Raw genomic sequence first — 22,080 nt, forward strand, 5'->3', positions numbered from 1 at the left:
AGTTGATCGATGGGTGCTGATTGGGAAAAATTTAAGAAGATTGGTGATAAAGAAATGCAAAAAGTTGATGTTAATCAAGATGTTGATGAACTAAATATTTCTGTTTGTGAAGCCATTCTATGGGCAGCAAAGCAAACAATTCAAAGGAAAGGAGGTAAGCATATATGAAAATCGTACCATGGTGGACAAAGGAATGTGAAAATTTAATAAAAACACGAAATAAAGCTTTTAAAATGTTAAAAAGAAAATTTGCAAAATCTTTTTGAATATAAAAGGTTGCAAGCTAAGGTAAGGAAAACAATTAAAAATGCAAAGAAGGAGTTTTGGAGGAAGTTTTGTAACTCAGTAGGAAGAGAAACAGAAATTGCCAAAATATGGGGAATGATAAAACGAATGAATGGGGTTAAAAGAGTATGGATGATATAACAAATATTCCATTCACAAAGGCAGAACTGAACCATGCTCTCAGGAAAACCAAGATGTCAACACCAGGGAAAGATCAGATATGTTACACTATGATAAATCATCTTAGTGAATCATCGAAGTATATCCTACTGGAACTATGTAATAAGGTTTTGGAGACCGGAAAATTGCCACAAGTCTGGAAAGAAGCTGTTGTAGTTCCAATACGTAAGCCAGGAAAAGATTGCACAAACCCAGGGAATTATAGGCCTATTGCCTTAACCTCCAATATATGCATAATAATGGAGAGAATGATAAATCTAAGATTGACATATTATGTAGAAAGCAAAGGCTTTGAATCAAAATATCAGAGTGGATTCAGAAGAGGCAGAAATACCATGGACCCTGCTTTATGTTTATAACATGAAATAAGGAAAGCTCAGATTAATAGGGGAAGCATAGTGGCCATCTTTTTTGATATAGAGAAAGCTTATAATATGATGGGGAAGGAAGGATTATTAATTAAACTAAGTAAATTAGGGATTAAAGGCCTAATTTATAGGTGGATTAAATACTTTTTATATGGAAGATCGATTCAAGTAAGAATAGGGAAGTGTTATTCAGAATTTTTTTTGTTAAAAATGGAACTCCTCAAGGGAGTATATTGAGTCCTTTGTTATTTTCTATTTGATAAATGTTTTTCTGAATTTGGAGAATGGGATGGAATTCTCTCTTTTTGCGGATGATGGGGCAATATGGAAAAGAGGTAGGAATTTGGAATTTAGTGTGAAGAAAATACAGGAGGCTATTGTCAAAATAGAAGAATGGTCATTTAAGTGGCGATTTAAGTTCTCAGTAGACAAAACAAAGACAATGTTCTTTACACGAAAAAGAAAGGACAATAATTCAAAATTAAGATTATATAATCAAGAATTGGAGAGAGTGTAACAATTTAAATTTCTAGGGTTGTGGTTTGATGAAAGAATCACATGGGCAGTACATATTCATAAGTTAACGGACAAGTGTAAAAAAGTATGTGTATATGTTCATTCTGTGACCAAGAAGAAACTTTAAAACACGTTATGATTTACTGTCCAAAATATGATGCTGAGAGAACAGAACTGACACTGAACCTTAAAGAAATACAGATTAAATTTGATCTATTAGATCTTTTACAAAGAAGTTCTAGAGAGAAGTGTTATCTATTGTTGTTTCATTATATTAGGAGAACAAATTTGATAAAGAGAATATAGCTATGGTGTGATTAGTTATTTAAGTTTTTTTTATTCATCTCAGTTTATTTTCTTTTATTTAATTATTAGTGAATGTGTAGTTAGAGTCCAGATCAACACTCCATTCCAGTTGGTGGCGGTAATTTACCATAATGTTGATTGCCAACCGCCATAAAACTTTACGAAGAAGAACACGAAGGAAGCAGCAGCTGCAGCAGCAGCAGCAGAAGAAGAAGAAGAATTATTCAGATTTGTCTTGTGACCTGCTAAAGAGGAAGCGATCGAAACAATTCAGCTGCTGTAAGTTTAATCATTTTTACTTGTTCAGATAAAGAAAGTGTACGCATTATGCTCGTTTACTACGACAATACGTCAATAACTTACTGTCTATAGCTTTGACGCATTATCTGAGACGAAATGGATGAGACAAAAGAAAGATCTTCCAAGTAAAAGTTTTGTTGTCAAACGTCAAGTTCTTATATGACAGTGAATTTGGACACCTAACGTTAAATTGATTTTGGCTCTCTGGTGATGTGATCACATTTTGAAAATTAATAGCAAAGTCTTTGATTCTTACATTAGCGTTATTTGCTTATCTTCTGTTAAACTAAAGAAGAGCTTCATATAGCAATAGCCTACATAAACGAGTAACTGTTTTTAGTAATGTTTTTTCCTTCCATAATATATAGCCCCTCTTTATCTCTAGCCGCCCAACTTATCTGATGCACTGTGCTACTATTTTTAGAGTTACTACAATTTTTTTTAATGGGTTAGATTTTTACATTTTGACAGAGAGGAGGCTTGAAGGAACATTTTGATGTTTACCTTAGTTTTCCTTGTCTTTAAAAAACACTCCTCTGTGGACGACATCTCAAAAACTAAAATAATCAAAATGATAAAGCATGGTATTAAAACGCATCACATATTTGGAAAAATAACACTGAGGGGAGGCCATACTGGAGTAATTCTGCAAGAACTAGCAGCAGCAGGTGAATAGCGCAGAGGCTGGGAGACCAGAGTTTGAATCCCAGAACATCATTCCCTTCCAGTCGCAAATTGACTCGCACAGAGGCTGTGTTCAAAATCGCATACTAAAGTACTCCATACTGCCTACTAAATGAACGATTAAGTATGCCATTACCAGCAGACACACTTAGGTATACTCAGCGCCGTTAAACAATAATTCAATGGCCCTGATATACTCAAGCAAGAAAGTCATGTGACTGCATCGCATGATCGCCATTGCGCAGTTTGAAGAAACACAACAGGCTTGTTCGAGATGAACTGCGCCTCGGCTGGAAAGTGGATGAGATCAGGCGGCAGCAGCAGGGGGTGGTGACAAAAAACTGCTGTCTTACAGTTTCCAGCAGCCTTCAAAGAATATACAGGAAGTCAGAAATATTTACATCCTGTTAGATCTGAAGGCTACCTGTAGTTTGCCGACTATGGTTGAAGAAATTGCATATGCGTTCTTAATTGCTGATGAAGTTGAAGCAGAAGAGATCCCTTTACTTTTCCATGAATCAGAATCAGAAATACTTTATTGATCCCCGAGGGGAAACTCTTTTGTTACAGCAGCTCACTATCACAACAGTGCACACAGGAATAGAAGGACTAAGCAAAACATATAAAACACTATAATACAGGTCAGATAAATTAAGTTCCAAGTGGGTATAAGTATAAAATTAAAATAAATGTAAAGTACAAAGTGGATTTACCAGTTGATAAGTATGAATGGTATAATAATACAATGTAATAATACAAGTAGTAAGTAATAGTGCATGAACTGTCAAGTTAAGTGTAGCCTATTAAGATTATAATGAGACAGTGGATATTGCACAGTAGTAATAGAAGTATGAATAAATATCAATAAATTTGGGAATTTTAAACTGAAAAGAGTATATTGCACAGCAGTATTAACACAGAATATTGCACAATTATGTCAAGTATTGCAGAGATGTTAATAATCAATGTCCAGTTTAATGACTTAGGGTCATATAGACTAACATTTAGAGGGAGGAGTTAAGAGTTTGATGGCCTCAGGCAGGAATGACTTCCTGTGGCGCTCTGTTGTGCTTTTTGAGGGGAAGAGTCTTCCGCTGAAGGTACTCCTTTGTTTAACCAGCACGTCATGGAGTGGGTGGGAGACACTGTCCAAGATGGCATGTAGTTTGTAGTTTGATGGGAAACGCCTGGCTGTCGCCTGATCAAAGAGCTGATTGGCAGTTTTGACAACAAACACCACGTTTTGTAGAAAATTCTAATTTTCTGTGTAGGCTAATTGTAATATTTAACACTAGATTGTAGGCTATTAGTCTCATGTTGTGCAATGAAGGTTTAATCTGTTACATATCTTGTGTGGTTGATGATGACAATAATAATAATAATAATAATTAAAGCTTCAAGCAGCATTGAACTGGCCCTCGCCTCCACATGCACCTCGGGGGGAGCGGCAGCCGAGGTGACTGATCTTCTTGACGTTCTCCCCTGATTGTTTGTGGATCCTAACGACTCGCAGATTCCACCTCCTTTTGTAAGTGTCCAGGTTGATGCATCTGTCACAGAGCACGTTGTTTTCTATTTCCAGGAATTCAACTTTGCTCTGTAGGATTTCAACTTTGCTTGTCACAGCCTCCATTTGTTTCCCTGTGAATTCAAGTGTGTCAGTGACACTTTTGATGGAACTTGTGTTATTAACTGTTAACTGTTTTCTCAAGTGACTGCAACCGTCTGAGAGACTCTTCTTGCATCTTCTCAATTCTCTCCATTATCGCCCAATTCACTTCTGAATTGGGCACAGGCTGACTGTCATTCTTGTCGCTGGCGAGTGTCTTGAATTTCTTTGCTGGTCGTGGTTTTGGAAATTCTGGTAACAGCTCAGCCAAGCACAAGACCTCTTGCTCTGGTAAAACTTCCATCTCAAACTCGCCGTCCAGAGATTTCCTGTCATAGGAATGAATTATGCCGCGAATATCTTCTTTCGTATCCATTTTAATAGAATACTTATATTATTATATATAGCAAATAATTAATTTTGTTTCTTAATACAAATGCTAATTCTGTTTGTCTGTAGCCAGTGCTGCAGTCACATCACTTCAGGTCAGCCTCGTAGTTAACGTAAGTCAGCTAACGTTAGTCAGCTAGCTTAAGAACAAAAAGAAAAAAAGAAATGTGAGATATGCTCTCTCTCATATATCCTTGTAGTTCTTATAAGTTATAGTAGCCTTGGGAAGCCCTCAAACAAAGTTAGCTGTTTGAAAAACTAGATTTAAATCATCAAATTCCAGAGCCACAATGGTACAATGTTCCTGAGACGCCATCTTGGCTCACCCCCAGACACCCTCTTGGTCACCGGCCAATTCTTGCTAATCTAGTATACATCGGCGCATTTCTCGCCTACACAAAATCCACATACTATGCAGTGTTTTTGTTTGTTTGTTTTTGTTTTTTCATTGACAAAAGGATAATATACAAACATTCAGGTAAACAATATCAGTACATATCAAATTTAAATGATGCAAATACATATGGAGAACATAACATGAAAATGAAAACATTAAAAGACAATGACATAAAAATAAAAAGCAGTACAAATATACACAAATGTAAACATTTTCAGTCAGAGGTGTCATGGAAAAAAGTTTCATAATGTTTAAAAAGCTTATTACTTTCTTTTTTGTTCACTAAACTGAGTGAACATACTATGCAGTTGGAACGCACTGCATACTCAATGTGACATCATACTTAGTATGAATAGTATGAATAGTATGTTAGTATGCGATTCCGAACACAGCCAGAGTTCAATCAGAATGAACTTTGACATGCGAAATCGTGAGGTTCTCCAATGACTAGTCGATTCTTGTTTTATAACTGCATGGCAAAATAATAGCACCAGAGAAAGATGCTGCATGCCCTCTACTGCAAATATTATGGTTTTTCATTAAAAAAAAAAATGTCATCCTGTGTTTTGGAAGATTGAGGCTCTCTGATAATGTAGACTGTCAATGGTCAAAATTGTCACTCTGTATATGTATATACTGTATGTATGAATGTATGTATGTATGTATGTATGTATTGCCAATATGTGTGTGTGTGTGTATATATATATATATATATATATATATATATATATATAAATATAAATATAAATATTTTTTTATCAAATATGCTTCTTTAGAGGTTTATACCACAGAGTGTATAAAAGAAGTGGACATAACCTCCAGGTCTGAAAAGTGACGCCAATGCGGAAGTGCCTTGGCATTCTTTCTCATGGCCAGCAGGGAGTGACTCCACTGAAGTCCGATTGTATAGAAGTCTATGAGAAAATTATGGTCCCATTTAGAGTAAAATAGTAGGGTATTCTTTAGGGTGTGGCTACCTTGTTATTGACAAGTCACTACCACAGTTACCTGTGATAGATAGATAGATAAAGTGGTGTGAAAAAGTGTTTGCTCCCTTCCTGATTTCTTATTTTTTTGCATGTTTGTCACACTTAAATGTTTCAGATCATCAAACAAATTTAAATAATAGTCAAAGATAACACAAGTAAACACAAAATGCAGTTTTTAAATGAAGGTTGTTATTATTAAGGGAAAAAAATCCAAACCCAAATGGCTCTGTGTGAAAAAGTGATTGCCCCCTAAACCTAATAACTGGTTGGGCCACCCTTAGCAGCAACAACTGCAATCAAGCGATAACTTGCAATGAGTCTTTTACAGCGCTGTGGAGGAATTTTGGCCCACTCATCTTTGCGGAGATGAGAATGTTGTATCAAATTCACATCTGAATCCATATAATGTTCGGTTATAATGCAACAGATGTTTAATGAACATTGGCAAACAGTTTGCTCAACTTATCTCCACTAGGCCACTCATTTTCATGAATTCATGAATTCTGCTGTCTATTAAACACTCCTGAAGGAGAAAGTCCGGCCATCTGTTCGTGACCTCAAGCTGAAGCAAACTTGGGTTCTGCAGCAGGACAATGATCCAAAACACACCAGCAAGTCCACCTCTGAATGGCTGAAGAAGAACAAAATGAAGACTTTGGAGTAGCCTAGTCAAAGTCCTGACCTGAATCCTATTGAGATGCTGTGGCATGACCTTAAAAAGGCAGTTCATGCTCAAAAACCTTCAGCCATTCAGAGGTGGACTTGCTAGTGTATTTTGGAACGAACAGATGGCCGGACATTCTCCTTCAGGAGTTTTTGGTAGACAGCAGAATTCATGGTTCCATTTATCACAGCAAGTCTTCCAGGTCATGAAGCAGCAAAACAGCCCCAGACTATCACACTACCACCACCATATTTTACTGTTGGTATGATGTTCTTTTTCTGAAATGCGGTGTTACTTTTACACCAGCTGTAATGGGACAGGCACCTTTCAAAAAGTTCCATTTTTGTCTCGTCAGTCCACAGTATTTTCCCAAAAGTCTTGGGGATCAAGATGTTTTCCGGCAAAAATGAGATGAGCCTTAATTTTCTTTTTGCTCAGCAGTGGTTTTTGTCTCAGAACTCTGGCCATGTAGGTTTGGATTTTGTTTTCCCTTAATAATAACAACCTTCATTTAAAAACTGCATTTTGTGTTTACTTGTGTTATCTTTGACTAATATTTAAATTTATTTGTTTGATCTGTAACATTTAAGTGTGACAAACATGCAAAAAAATAAGAAATCAGGATGGGGGCAAACACTTTTGCACACTACTGTATATAAATGTGTATAGTACTTTTTGAATATATTAGTAAGGTGTTGGACCACAAAGACCCTCCAGCTTCATTGCTGCTTGGCATGGAATCTAGGTTGTGGATGTCTACACATTGATTAAAAATGGATGATAGATGGACATACATTTGCGCTTCATGTGTGAAAATGGCTTTAGAATTACAGCCCAGGTTATGTGTTTACTGTGGTAGTTTCATGTGCACCACATTTCACCTGAAGCAGCTGTTCAATTAAATGATTTTACATTATTAATGTGAAAGATATTGCTCTGTCTAATTGCTATGATGCTTTGTGTGCCTTGTGTGTTGTGTTGGCAGTATCCATCATTTTGCAGAGATGTCTGGTCTGGGCTTGGCAAAGAGATGGCTACCTGCTCAGCTGATCCTCATGTGGACACTGACCAACATATCTGGTGACTGACTGTTATGGCTATTTACGGTGAATCCACCAGCGTTGACACGACAAAAAAATGCAGGGTCATTTTTTTCAAAAAAGTTTTACCTGGCTGTATTTTGACATGGACTCAGTTGTTTTTTTTATCCAGTAAATGGAAAACAACATGTTCAAGATGTACAGGTTCTGAAGATGTTAAACATGTTCAGTGAAGCAATAACCTCATGATGATTATGATAATAGTAGGATTTAAAATAAATATGCTCTATGATGATGCCAGTACATACTATCTTTTGATGCCAACCTATGTACTGTTTCTGTGAGCATCTTGGATTGATTGTCCTTTTTTTATTTTTTTGTCTGTCCCCCAGAGTCCAGAGTGCATTTGTTTGCTCCTATTGCTGTCACACTTGAGGAATATTCTAAAGCCAACATCACCATTACTTCCAGGTAGCCACAGAAACACAGTCTGCACAAGAGTTTCAGAAAAGTCGCATTCATATTATAGCCAAAAAAACAAGGTTCTTGCAGTGCATGCACTGCTTTGCTCTGGTCAGTATTCTTGGGAGGGAGTGGGGGAGATTGTAGGAGCTAAATAGTGGTAAATGCCAATTTGCAAATATGTAGCATTAATATTTTATAGTTATTTGTATAACCTGTCACGATCTGTTCTGAGTAGCAGATGAAATTACTTTTTCAAAAACCTGTGGGCCACAGTTGTATTGACAGTTATAGGCATTAGGCGGCAGTGTCACTATGCTGTATGATACAGATGTGATGTAATAAAGCAGTCTTGAGAGTTAACGCAGTCATGGCCTTCTGTCTCATCAACACATGGTACCAGGAATAACTTCATGAATTTTTTTTAAATGAGTTACCTTCACCTGCCAGAAGAATCGAAGTTGACGGTGAATATTTACGAGCGCTGGAAAGTTTTCCAGCAGAGTTTTAAGTTGTACATGCTCATCGTAGGAACAGAAGAGGGAAAGGACACACGGAAAATGGCCCTTTTCCTGACTGATCTTCGTCTCAAAATCTTGCAACTTTGGCACTGGCCGATTTACTGATCAGAGATCAGATAGTCAAAGGAGCGCAAGACAAACGACTTAGAATGCTTCTGTTAAATGCTCGGACTTAGGCGTTTCTACGAGTGCAGGGGCGTTTTTGATCAGCCCCACATCGTATTTGTCTTGGGCCCACAGTTTCTGTGTGACTTCAGCCAATCAGGGTCATCAAAGGGCATCTGTAGAGGCAGGTTTAGATTTAGCAATGAGATGTAATGCATGTTTGCCTGGAAAGGTATAACCAAATGTCTTGCAAACACCTGGTCACCCAGGGACCCAAATCTTTCCGCTCTCTTTCAGTGGGTTTGGCTAATGGCATATGTGGATCAACACTATGCAGTCTGTAAAAATATTTACATCCTCTGTCCTTTGCACACAGAGTGCACAAAACCCATGTTCCCAGAACAAGTTAGTTCCTTTCACTGTCTCCTTACCTACCCTGAACCAATCCCTCTCAAAAATTTCATTAGCAGTTTGTGACACAAGTACATTGCAGTGCAAATCAATTATCCCTTTAACATTCTGTTGAGCGAATTTAATCAGGTCTCGTGACACTCAGCGCGGGCTGTGTCAGATCCCATGAATGCAGCACGTCCATTAAGACATGTTAAGTTACTTGTTATAACCCATTTGAGTTTTTGTAGGATTTGTTCAGCTTCAAAATGATTTTCACCATCCGTAACTGCACCTCACATTCATCAACAGGTTTGCTAATTTTTTTGCAGTCTAAATCCATCATAGGCTACATTCTAAAATAACATGTAGGCCAAGCCAAGATTTGATTCACTTCTGTTTGCCAAGATATATAATGTAATTTTTGATGTTGTTGTTTAAAAGCCGTAGCTTCAACCTCTGTACTACTATAGACTGTGGTTATGGTCTGTTAGTGAATAAATGAGTGGCATACTGTAGTTGTATAGTGGCAGCTTAAACTGAAAAACATGTCAAACCAGGTGTGTTTCAGCTGTGTTTTGCAGTTCTCAGTTCTCTTAAACCAATGAACATTTCTGCACTGGCCACGTGACAGCTTATACAACACTCTATACACAGTGCTGCCTGTACAGCTGTCCTGAAGCTGCTGATGTACTGCTTTTACCTCAAAGGCATGAAAATGAAACCGGGAAAAACTACAAAAGCAAATATGCTCAGCAAGTTAAAGAAGTAAAATCCAGATACCGGTTGCTCTTAAAAAACAATGGTACAATGTGTAATTCTTGGCCACATGCTCCAATCAAATAGGGGGCATCATTTCACCTCCTCCCCCTCTGTCTCAGCCAGAAGCTAAGTTTACAAGAATTTGCCAAATTTGAAGGTACGTGGAAAACTAAGCTGAACAGTTAGACTACATACAGACAGCTTTTGTTTAAGCTTGTTTATAACAGTTCGCTATTAGCTGAGCTAGCACGCTGTGCCTGTCCACGGCAGTAGATGAGAACCTGCGGACAGAGCAGATTAAAATATCGCTTTCTACATGTTTCCATGTTCATGCTTGTTGAACAGGTGTATTAGTAGGTGTGTTACTCGCAAAGGTTTTATTGCACTTAGTGTCTCCACAGCAGCCTCTCTGCTCTGCTGCTCGCTCTGTGTGTGTGTGTGTGTGTGTGTGTGTGTGTGTGTGTTACACCAAAATGTTAAAAAATACCAATAAAAGAACCAGTAATGTCAGAGCTTATCAATACTACAGTCTTTAATAATTTAGATCAAGTGGTGGCAGGAGACAAATAGAGGCAGTGGAGGAACGAGAGGTCGAGGAGCACGAGTAGAGCAGCCGGCTAGTGCAGCAGCATCAAAAGCTCAGAGCAGCTCTACTTCTACGTCCTCTCATGTTGGACACAGGGCGCAGGGCTGGTTAGCATGCTCATTTCAGTAGATATCTCTGCGACACAATACATATATGATGTTTTAAACTATAATTCTGGCAATAGCTTACACATTGTACCTTTTAATGCTCCTATAGTTTTGTAAAAGCAGCTGTCAGGATCAGTGTTGTTCTGACTGGATTTTTGTGTCTTTCTCTAGTTCCCCTGTCAACCAGTCAGCTTTGATTCAGTTAAATGTAACCTACAGCTCCAAGTGGAACTACTCATCTATAATCACAGTGCCTGAGCAGGTAACACATGAAACCAAATTTAAAAAAGTTGTGCTGCATACTGCAACAGTGAAACATACTTTCAAACTAGTCTTCCTCTGGGTTAGTCTGGATGTATTATGTATGTGTGTGTGTATGTACTTGATAGTGAAATGATTACAACATAGACATAGTTAGCACTACACTACAATTGCACCCAGTCTAATAATCTGTCTTGCCCTGCTAACTAGTGGTGACCACATGCTCACCCTCTCCCTGTGTAGTGTGTAAGTGTGGTCTGTTGTACTTTATTTCCGAAAGTCATTCTCAATGACTTCCGGATGGGAGCCGAAACGTCTTGATTCTGAAAACAGTGTCCAGATGACTTCGACTGAAACCTTTTCTACGATAGAACACTCCTGGACGAATGAGGGACTACACCGTCTTGTCCGTTGTACTTGTAACCACACCCAGCTGTGATGTTGGGTTTACATGCTTCCAAGATGATGCCCCTTTCTACTTTTACCCCTTTTACTATCCTCGGGTCAAATTGTGAACTTTGCATCACAGATGATAAAGAGAGAGTATGAATCCCATGAAATGCAAATTTGCAAAGAAAATGCCTTAAATATAGAGATATACAGCAGATGCAGTATTTAAAATCATTTATTTTATTTAAAAATAAAAAGAGGAGAAAAGAAGCAACAATAAACTAAGAAGTATGATCTGTGTCACTAAAGCCTGATCTAGCTTATTTTTCTGTGCCAAAGAGCTCCATTGTTGTCCAAAAATTATATTAAGATGCCTTGAATACAAAACACAGAGCCCACATCTCTGAGCTTGAACCACAAGAAATTCAGTATCACTCAACATTGTGTATGCTGAGTGCACGATTAATAGCATGGTTCAACCAAAGTAAACGGCAGTCTCTCTTTTCTGAGGTTAGATATATCCTAAGTGACAAAGTAGGAGTTGAAAAGTGTGCTGAAGCTGAAGATTTTGATATGCTAATGCTTTGAATAGTGAACTAAGCTACCGCAAGTCTATCCAAAACTGAGAAAATGAAAGGGAACATTAAGGATGTTGAGGGGATCATAGGGGGACATAGGGTAAAGGCCACTGCTTAAGCTTATCTCTAAGCAGTGGACACTAAACGTGTCTCTCCTTAATGATTAGGAGTTCATTACCTTTATTACAACATAGCTTAAATTATACTTAGATACAAATGGATAGATACTTAGATCTTGCTGTACTTTAGCAGCAGACAAGGATCATATTTATTTCTATGTACTCATTACTTAACCAAGGATACATGGGACTGTCTACCAATAAGTTGTTGACTAAAACCACTTGGGTTTATATTCTTGTTTTTGTTTAGGTGTTGCTGCCAGTGGAGGCAACCTCAGTCAGTTTCAATGTGACAGCCCATGATGTCGGTCAGGTGACCACATACCTGCTTAGCAACAACACAGACCTCAACAGGTGGGTATCAGCACAGTAGCAGCACGCACTGACATGAGACTTTGAGCACAGACTCATGAGTCTTTTCCCCTCTTCATTAATTTCTACGTCGGTCCACTGTTCCATCAGTCCAGCATGACAATAAGAATCACTTTATTCACTAAGTAGAATAAATGAACAGTCTTGTTGGCAGTGATGTCTGACAGCTAATACTGTAGTACAGAAAATAATAAAGGGGACCTTTTATGCTTTCCCTTATTTTCTGTCATATATATATATATATAAAATGTTACAGTGTTGGATGTTCATATTAAAAATGGCCTTTTCAAATAGTGAGGTAAACATATGTAAAAGTAATCCCTGTGAGCAAAAACGGTTTTTTCTACTTTCAGCACGGATGTCCTTATACGGTCATCTGCTCATGATCTGTTGCAGGCACAGCACGCCCACAAAGTACAGGGGCGGGGCCATCCACCCACTCAGTCTGTCTTAAGTTATTCGACTGCTCTGCTCAGTATTACTCTTCAAGTTTTTGGTGGTTGTTTAGTATGTCTCGCAGCTAGCGGTCCTATTAGCTTAGTTGACTCTGCCCGGACTGGGAGCTTGGTGCACCAGGGTAGTGTTGGTGTTTACACCACTAGCACAGGAGCTTTGGACCGCTGGGAGGAGAAGGTTTTCAGGTCTTGGCTCCGAGCTCCCAGTCTGGGCAGAGTCAGCTAGCTAATAGCACTCGCTGCACGGCTAACTGAGCTAACTAGCTAATGGCAGCTGCAGTTAGCGGTTACTTTAAAGCTTTCTGTCCATCAGGAAACGGCGTAAATCAACGAGATTTGAGGCAGAGCAGCCAGAGGACATCAGAGGGAAAACAAGAAAATATTATCTAGTTTTACCAAAATCAGTGACTAAAGTTATAAAAGTTGTGTGTTTTGTACGGCAATCAGTGAGGCCACAGCCTCCAGAAACACTCTGCTCCGGCGACGTCTAATGTTTTTCAAACCTTATTCTTTTCTTATTTGTGGTCTGGTAAACAGTAAATTCATCAAATTCAATGCCCCATATCGCTATTTTTCAAGCTAAGTTATTGTAGCTGTCATATGCGGTGCGGGTGGTGCTAATCTCACAAAACACGAGGTGCTGCCCCTTGGTAGGCTTCCTGGAAATTGGCCAATCAGTAGAAAGTGGGCTTTTAGGGAGGGGGGCCTTAAAGAGACAGGAGCTAAACAACTTGTTTCAGACAGAGGATGAACTGAGGAGCTGCATAAAGGGCCAGTATAAGATAATTATGCAAAGTAACTCTAGTGGAGTCCCAGAATAAAAACATTGAGTTGGAAATGAGCATAATAGGTCCCCTTTAACATACGATGGCAACTGTCCTGTAAGAGACATAATAGGTAGTTGATTTAGCAGAGTTGGCTCCCCTTTAATCTCACTCTTGCAATGCTCTGCCTTCCTTCCAGTGTTCCTTTAGAAAAGAGGTGTGCCAAGATAGTTAAGTTGGGGCTAAAGTAATGTTCACACAAATGCATGTTTTCCTTGAAAATGCATCTTTTTATAATCTATTTTAGACTTCCACACTAATTCATTGTTTGCTCCCTCAGTTGACTCTTTTTGAAAAACCATGTTTACCATATTTTGCTTGATGAGTAACACCTGTTTTTCTTTTTTGTTCTTTTCATGAATCTGTCCATCATGTACTTAACATGTCATTTTGCTTTCTGAATAAATCTTGTTAACCTGAATCTTGATAGCCTTACTAACATTAGAGCACTCTGTGCGGTTATTATTCCATGAGTCAAATTCATTCATCTTTAGGTACACTCCACATTGTTCCCACCATGGACAGACATACTCGGTTTTATGTACAATAAAAATATCATAATCTCTTAGACACACCAATCAGACTGTATTTATCAGGTTACATTAATACATTCAGCATCAGTGTGTGACAAGAGCTAATAATGCTGGACAAACTACAGGCTATGCTCAGAATGAGATGCAGGGGTCTACCAGAACTCCTGGGTATGGGTGATAGTGTATTACCAATATATTTTCTATACTGTATGCTGAAATTACATGAGAATAAGCATTTAAAAGGCCTATTTTGACAGTGTAATGATGATGCTACTGTAGAGTATGATGGTACATCACCACTGTCCAGTTTCTTTGTGTCTGTAAGCCTGATTCTCTCTCCTTAGTTGGTCCGTCAGGATCCGCTTTATGGTCGTCCATAGCAGTGTCCTGTCAGTAATCAGTCAGGTGATTGGCTGGATCTACTTTCTGGCCTGGTCGGTGTCCTTCTATCCACAAGCCTGGGAAAACTGGAGGAGGAAAAGGTAGTTTTATGTCTGTCCTCTGCCCTTCTCTTCATTCATCTAGGTTTTCTTTGACATTTTTCTTGTGCAATTTTGCTCAAGTGAACTAAATAGGATGGTGTTTTTATACTGTCAGATATCTACATCATGACTTTTGATTTAATAGCATCCCCACTCACTCACATATACTGTATAAACCCGTATGCATGCACTCAAATATACTCTTGCTCAAACAGACTTCCAGCTCAAAGCTCTGACCATGGATTTTCAAACTACAAAATCATGATGGCTGCACTGGAAATGTGAAAATGAAACTCAAAAATCAGTTTCTGAATAATTTAAAGTAAAATAGGCCATATACTGTATATGGAGAATTCTCCTTTATGCACATGTTTTGCAGTTGTTCATGAGTTGTATCATCATATAAACACTCCCTGTAGTTTACTAATTGCATCTGTTGGGCTCATAATAAATTCTCAGTGGATATTTCTTAAATTATTGTCATAGTGAAAACTAGTTGAAGTTTTTACATTTTGAAATTTTTGCAATAATGATTACATTTGGTTCCCCAAAATAGCTGTAGCAAAACTTTTGTCTTTGTTAGATAGGCGGACAGTAGATGGCTGACAGTAATTGAGGGGAGTGAGATTGGGGATGACTTGCAACAAAGGTTCACAGCTGGACTCAAATCTAGATGTTCCAGTTACTTGGTCAGCATCTTAAATCCCTACGCGCAAGGACGCCCCAACAAATAGTTTTATTCATAGTTTCTTTATTAATTTTATGTAATAAGCAGAAGAAAATACACATGGTTCATACTGGTGTCCAGTCATACTTAGCAGATTTTTGCATAGTCTTTTGATTACGGTAAAATTAATTGTTTAGAAATTGCTGCTAAATATATTTTGGTGATATTTCTTTGGTGATCTTTGCTTTACATTGTCTAATTGGGTCGCATGGGATGTCCTGGTGACTCAGTTTCCAGGTGTGGACCTTACAAACCCCGGATATGTTTGATTAGGCTGGACATGCAAAAAATAAACTGACTCAGACAAATAATACTAACATTTGTTTTCAGTGTTGTAGGTCTCAACTTTGACTTCCTGGCTCTCAACCTAACTGGCTTCATTGCTTACAGTGTCTTCAATATCGGGCTCTTCTGGGTGCCTTATATAAAGGTAACTTCATCCTTTAAAGGGGCAGTTCAAGATCACTTCACCAATCATGTTTAGTACTACTGAGCCTGGTGAAACCTTTCAGAAGTGAAATGTTGATTATGTGGGTTACAACAATAGTGTACAATCATAGACACCACTGTACTTCAGTGGGCAGCTACTGAACAGTAATATTCTATGAGCCTTACATTGCAATCCAGAGGAAATGAACAGGAATAAATGTTTGATTTATTGAAGTTTCAGGGAAGTGAAGTGAATGTGCCCTTTAAACTGCTAGAATAGTTTTATTGTGAAACATATCGAGGAAGTGCTCAGCACAGCAACAGGAGCACATCAGTAAACAGGGACTTACAGGCAACTTAAACATATATTTCTTAAAAAGTGAAATTAGAAATAAAGGCCACATTTACCACATGGCACCTGTCCTTGTTGACAATACCAATGCTGTCTGACTTGATCATTTTGGTAAATAACATTATAAATCTTGTTTTCCATTACAATTCATGTTTTCCTAATCAGACACAATTTCACATTTTTGTCTGATAAATTTTACTCCCAGGTGTTCAAGGTTTGAATCTCAGGTCAGTTCACACACAGAACCACATTTGGCTGTTTTAATGTTTTAATTAATTCAGCGCAATGTAGCCACATATTACATATATATTGGGCATTTCTTGTTCATGTGTATATATATTTACATGAGTTTTGACCCCTTATAAATGGCTGAACTGTTGCATAACTTGACTTTGGTTAGAGCTACAGTAGGTTTTTAGTAAAGCATGTACAGTATATTGTGTCTGTTGTCTGTTAAGCTGCTGTGTGCCTGCCCTGTAGGAGGAGTTTCTGAAGAGGAACCCTAATGGAATTAACCCTGTCAATGCTAATGATGTCTTCTTCAGTCTCCATGCTGTCCTGCTCTGTTTGATCTACATCAACCAGGCTGCTGTGTATGAGGTGTGTGTCTGCTTGTGATAGAGTGGATGTTGAAAATATATCTGAAGTCCCATTATTCAGAAGGTGAAATTGTGTCAAATATCCAACTGGATGCCTGGTTGCCAAACTTTTCCCATATACAGTGGCTTATAGCTCCAGAATAAAAACTGGGTGGTGCTCCTATCTAACCTCATTCACTGATGGTGCTGTATACTGCCTCTTCTCTCTATGTCTATCCCCAATGTCCACTGGACCTGGCTGCATTACATTCAAAACGAAAGTTACGAATGTAACTAGGGTTCTATGAATTCTGGATGACTGCCAGAGACGGTATGTAATACCTGGAAATGCATCACGCACATGCATTGGAGGTTGAGACATAATACCAACAAAGTCCCACATGTGACTTGGGTGACACAAGCAACCTGATAAAGGGGCCTGGCACCCAGCAGTGGTCCCATACAGAATCTTCTCGTCAAGCTTCCGAGTGACCATGAATTTTGGTGGTCATCCAGAATTCATAGAACCTTAGTTACATTCGTAACTCTCATTCTATTTCATTCTTCCAACATAAAGTTTCTAGGATGATAGGCAAATCCCATGAAGGGACCTGTACAACATGTGAGGGCTGCAACTGGAGAGCAACTTTTAGAAAACAGTTCACCAAAGGATGTGACCCCTACAGTTCAATCATCCACCAAAATGTTTATTCTAGCAATATAATAATAATAAATAAACTTTATTTATATAGCACCTTTCAAAACTGGTAACACTCCGGGGCCATGTGTTGATCCCTGCACAAACTGGAAAAGAGTTTCCACCTGTTGGCATACAGCGCCCTAGTTGAGGATGCTCGAGCATTAACTATGATTTGGACCACAGCCTGATCACAAGAACTCAGTAGCAAGCTAGGCCCTTCAGGGGCCAAACATGCAACTGAAGGCGATCCAGGTGAGGATGCCAAATGCGCACCTCCAACTATGACAGAAGATCCTGTCTCGGTGGGAGAGGCCAAGGTACTCCGTTGAGAATCCAACAGATCACAGGAAAACACAGCTCTGCCGTACCTCTCCCAATTCATCTGCACCACCATCAGGTTCAGTCTCCAGTCACCCGGAGGGGGGTTTTGACGGGAGAGCATGCCTGTTCTGCACACCTGGCAAATGCATTGCCATGAGACTTACAAGGCGAGGTGAGGCCCACTGAAGGGGTTTGACTGGATTTGGTGCCCCCCTTGTGGTTCACACGATAAACTATTGAAGTGTTATCTGACCTCCTGAAAGCCAGAGACCTCAGAGGGTCATTGACGACAGTCATTCTGACCCCGTTGAACTTTGGGGCCAACATCTAAGCTGGATACTGTATCCTTTGGAAAGAGTTGATAACATCCACGGGTCCGAAATCAAGGCCTCCCAGCAACTGAGATGTTGCGGGGAGAAACGGCTGTTGCCTCGTCTTTGGGAGTCAGGCTCGACTCCCATGACCTTTGGAGGGCTTGGGGGGTTGGTTGGTAGGAGCCCTGCGTTTGGGTTCCCTATCCCTTGGTGTCGGAAACGCAGGCTATGAACGGACCCGTTGGAGGTGGCACTGCTGTCTTCTGGACGGCTCTCAAGGGACTCTGAGCACTGGCTGCAAGGTGAAGAGTGCTGATGTGTCTCGGTTTAGTCAAAGGTGCTCTGCGTAAGTCAGAAAACTGTTTCCTGTCTTTGTTCACTTGCATACTACGCTCTAAGGCCTGTTGGGCTGCAGGCCCAAACATCTGGCCTGGAATGACAGGCAGCATGCAAAGTGTCTTCCTACATACTTTCGACAAGGTGGGCAAGCCACACTTGGCACTGGGCCATGGTCAAAGTGGACATCAGTCTGCCAAACTCTCTCTGAAGCATCTCTCAAGCTCTGTGCCGTAACATCAACTCCAGCAGTCTGGAGAGTCTGCGATTGAGCTAGAACAAGGTGGGAAAGAGAGTTTTCAACACGTCCCATCTGAGCTGCTATAGCAAAGCTCTTGGTCATCAATGATTCTACACTGTGGACAATGGGAATCCAGGCTTCATCTGGAGATCAGAGAAGCAATGAAAGCATTAAAGCCCTGCAGTCACTCGGTAGGTGGAGGAACACCTTGGGGTCTGGCCATCACCTCTGAAGTCCGTCAATGTATTGCACAGAGGGTGAAACCCTGAAGGCAGATGGTTGTGGTGTGTGCTTGAAAAAGGTGCTAAAGGGAGCAGCCTCTACAGGGGCGGCATCCAGACCAAGCCGTGATATGGCCAAATGAATGGCTTGCTTAACTGTGGAATTGACCAGCCTCAGCATCCTTCAGGGAATCTGCCCCTGACCTGTGAGAACCTGTTGCTGAGGGGAGGGGGGACTCCCTCTCCAGTTCCTCCTGCTCTCCTGCTTCCTTATCAGTAAAAAGATTCCCTGAGGCTGCAATAAAGTGCATCCTCATCATTTTGGCTAGTAACAGAGAGTAAAGTAGCTAGGCGAATCACACTCGTCATAGGCCTGGAGTGGCGACTCTGAAACTGCAGCAACAGCTGCAGCAGATGGGCCGCCAGGCTGTAAATTAAGAAGAAGGGCCATAATCTGTGCAAACTCGGAGGCCAATGTGTCCACTATAAGAGCCAAAGGTTCATCACACGGCTGTTTCTTCTTAGTGTTGGAGGTGTCACCCTCTGTGTCCCTGTGGCACTTAGAACCTGAAGGGGGGCCTGAATGCAGGTATTCCTGAAGGAACAGGTTTGAAACTTTAAACCAGGGCGTGAGGTGAAACAGCCTGGTATTGAGTTTCTTCTTAACATTGTGTAGCCAGGTTAACAACCAGCTCTTCAGCAGTGGACCTCTTGAACCCCACTGAGCCATTAAGAGTCATTCCAAACTCTTAATGGCTTTACTGTCCCGGAATAGAGAGCAAATGCTAACTCGGCACAAGAACAGAATAAGAAAACCTTTATTGTGAAACATCTGCAGGAAGTGTTGAGTATTGAGAGTAACTTAAAAGCACTAAAAAAAACAACAGAAGCGATTTGAATCGATGAGTGAATGGAAACTGTTTCTGTTAAAAATAGAAAGTGTTCTCAGCAGAGTGACTCTGTTGTTGTACTTATGAAATGAATGCTATGGAAATGTACTTCTTCTTCTTCTTTCGGCTGTTCCCTTTCAGGGGTCGCCACAGCGAATCATGTGCCTCCATCTAACCCTGTCCTCTGCATCCTCTTCACTCACACCAATTAACTCCATGTCCTCTCTCACTACATCCATAAATCTCCTCTTTGGTCTTCCTCTAGACCTCCTGCCTGGCAGCTCCAACCTCAGCATCCTTCTACCAATATATTCACAGTCTCCTCTGAACATGTCCAAACCACCTCAATCTGGCCTCTCTGATTTTATCTCCAAAACATCTAACACGAGCTGTCCCTCTGATGTACTCATTCCTGATCCTGTCCATTCTCGTCACTCCCAAAGAGAACCTCAACATCTTAAGCTCTGCTACCTCCAGCTCTGCCTCTTGTCTTTTCTTCAGTGCCACTGTCTCTAAGCTGTACAACATCGCTGGTCTCACCACCGTCTTGAATACCTTTCCTTTCATTCTTTCTGAATGCTATGGAAATGTACATTATGCTGAATTAACCATGTGCGTCATTGTAGTACAGGGAATTTTTAAATTTCTAAATGGATCTTTGGAATTACTTTAAGTAGTCGATTCCGTCATATGTGTTTGTGTGTGAATGTGTGGAACTGCAGTTTGTGTCACAGGATATCCTTGAGTCTTTATCAGTGTGTAATCCTTTGTGTCCACTGTCTTTCAGAGGGGGAGTCAAAAGATTTCCTGGACGGCCTTGTTCTTGTTGCTGATTGGCTGGACATTTGCCTTGGTCAGCTTGTTTCTTGCTGTAGCCAAACAGATCACCTGGTTGAATTGCCTCTACTATTTCTCATACATTAAACTAGCAGTCACTCTGATCAAATATGTGCCTCAGGTAAGCTATACTGTACACAGATAGTGAGGGTAAATACTACCTACCAAATGTTCTGTTTGTGTGTTTTGAGACTGTAGTTACGGTAGCAGCGTTTCAAATATTAAAAAACAATTCATAACAGCAACAGCACAAAACTACAACCTCTATACAGACCACAGCTTTGACTGTCAACTAAAATTCTAAGTTTCATAAAGGTAGGATCTGTTACAGGACAGTTGTATTAAATTGCATTGCAATATACATGTTTCTATATCCTTCTAGTCACTCTGTGTATAGAAAATACACTGAAAAAGGATGTAATACAGTTTAATAATTCTGTTTATTGAAAAATTGATCGATACAACATATACTATGATAGTTTGTTTCAATGCTATTCCACAAAATTCAGTCCAGCATTATATTGTATATTTTAATTGTATGTTGTTCATATGATGAAGATGGTTACAGTGTCTGGTTTTCTGGCCGTTTTTCTAGGCATACATGAACTACAGAAGACAGAGTACTGAGGGGTGGAGTATTGGCAACGTGTTGCTGGACTTCACGGGTGGAATCCTCAGTATTGTACAGATGATCTTACAGTCTTACAACAATGGTAACTACGGTACTTTATGATACCGATATATGTATGTGTGTGTGTATATATATATATATATATATATATATGTATGTATATATATATATATATATATATATATATGTATATGTATATATATATATATATATATATATATATATATATATATATATATATATATATATATATATATATATATATATATATATATATATATATATATATATATATATATATATATATATATATATATATATATATATATATATATATATATATATATATATATATATATATATATATATATATATATATATATATATATATATATATATATATATATATATATATATATATATATATATATATATATATATATATATATATATATATATATATATATATATATATATATATATATATATATATATATATATATATATATATATATATATATATATATATATATATATATATATATATATATATATATATATATATATATATATATATATATATATATATATATATATATATATATATATATATATATATATATATATATATATATATATATATATATATATATATATATATATATATATATATATATATATATATATATATATATATATATATATATATATATATATATATATATATATATATATATATATATATATATATATATATATATATATATATATATATATATATATATATATATATATATATATATATATATATATATATATATATATATA

The 22,080-nt window shown here is 38.5% G+C and overlaps 1 protein-coding gene across 7 annotated transcripts in view; it reads left to right on the top strand.

The window, feature by feature from the left end:
• The first annotated feature begins 1,788 nt into the window (after positions 1–1,788).
• ctns (cystinosin, lysosomal cystine transporter) overlaps positions 1,789–22,080 on the top strand; it is a 24,721-nt gene continuing 4,429 nt past the window's right edge. The window contains exons 1-11 of one of the 7 annotated variants that reach the window (XM_044199001.1): positions 1,789–1,934; positions 4,034–4,167; positions 7,674–7,768; positions 8,121–8,199; positions 10,833–10,923; positions 12,260–12,363; positions 14,538–14,675; positions 15,733–15,832; positions 16,664–16,783; positions 20,572–20,742; positions 21,217–21,334. In XM_044199001.1, coding sequence (XP_044054936.1) covers positions 7,693–7,768; positions 8,121–8,199; positions 10,833–10,923; positions 12,260–12,363; positions 14,538–14,675; positions 15,733–15,832; positions 16,664–16,783; positions 20,572–20,742; positions 21,217–21,334 — 997 coding nt within the window. In that variant the 5' untranslated portion in view covers positions 1,789–1,934; positions 4,034–4,167; positions 7,674–7,692. Of the gene's footprint in view, positions 1,935–4,033; positions 4,168–7,673; positions 7,795–8,120; positions 8,200–10,832; positions 10,924–12,259; positions 12,364–14,537; positions 14,676–15,732; positions 15,833–16,663; positions 16,784–20,571; positions 20,743–21,216; positions 21,335–22,080 lie in introns of those variants that run through there. The other 6 variants (XM_044199004.1, XM_044199002.1, XM_044199005.1 and 3 more) reach the window with 6 other exon arrangements.

The sequence above is a fragment of the Siniperca chuatsi genome, linkage group LG6 (assembly GCF_020085105.1).
Source record: "Siniperca chuatsi isolate FFG_IHB_CAS linkage group LG6, ASM2008510v1, whole genome shotgun sequence".
In the NCBI taxonomy this organism is placed as follows: Eukaryota; Metazoa; Chordata; class Actinopteri; order Centrarchiformes; family Sinipercidae; genus Siniperca; species Siniperca chuatsi.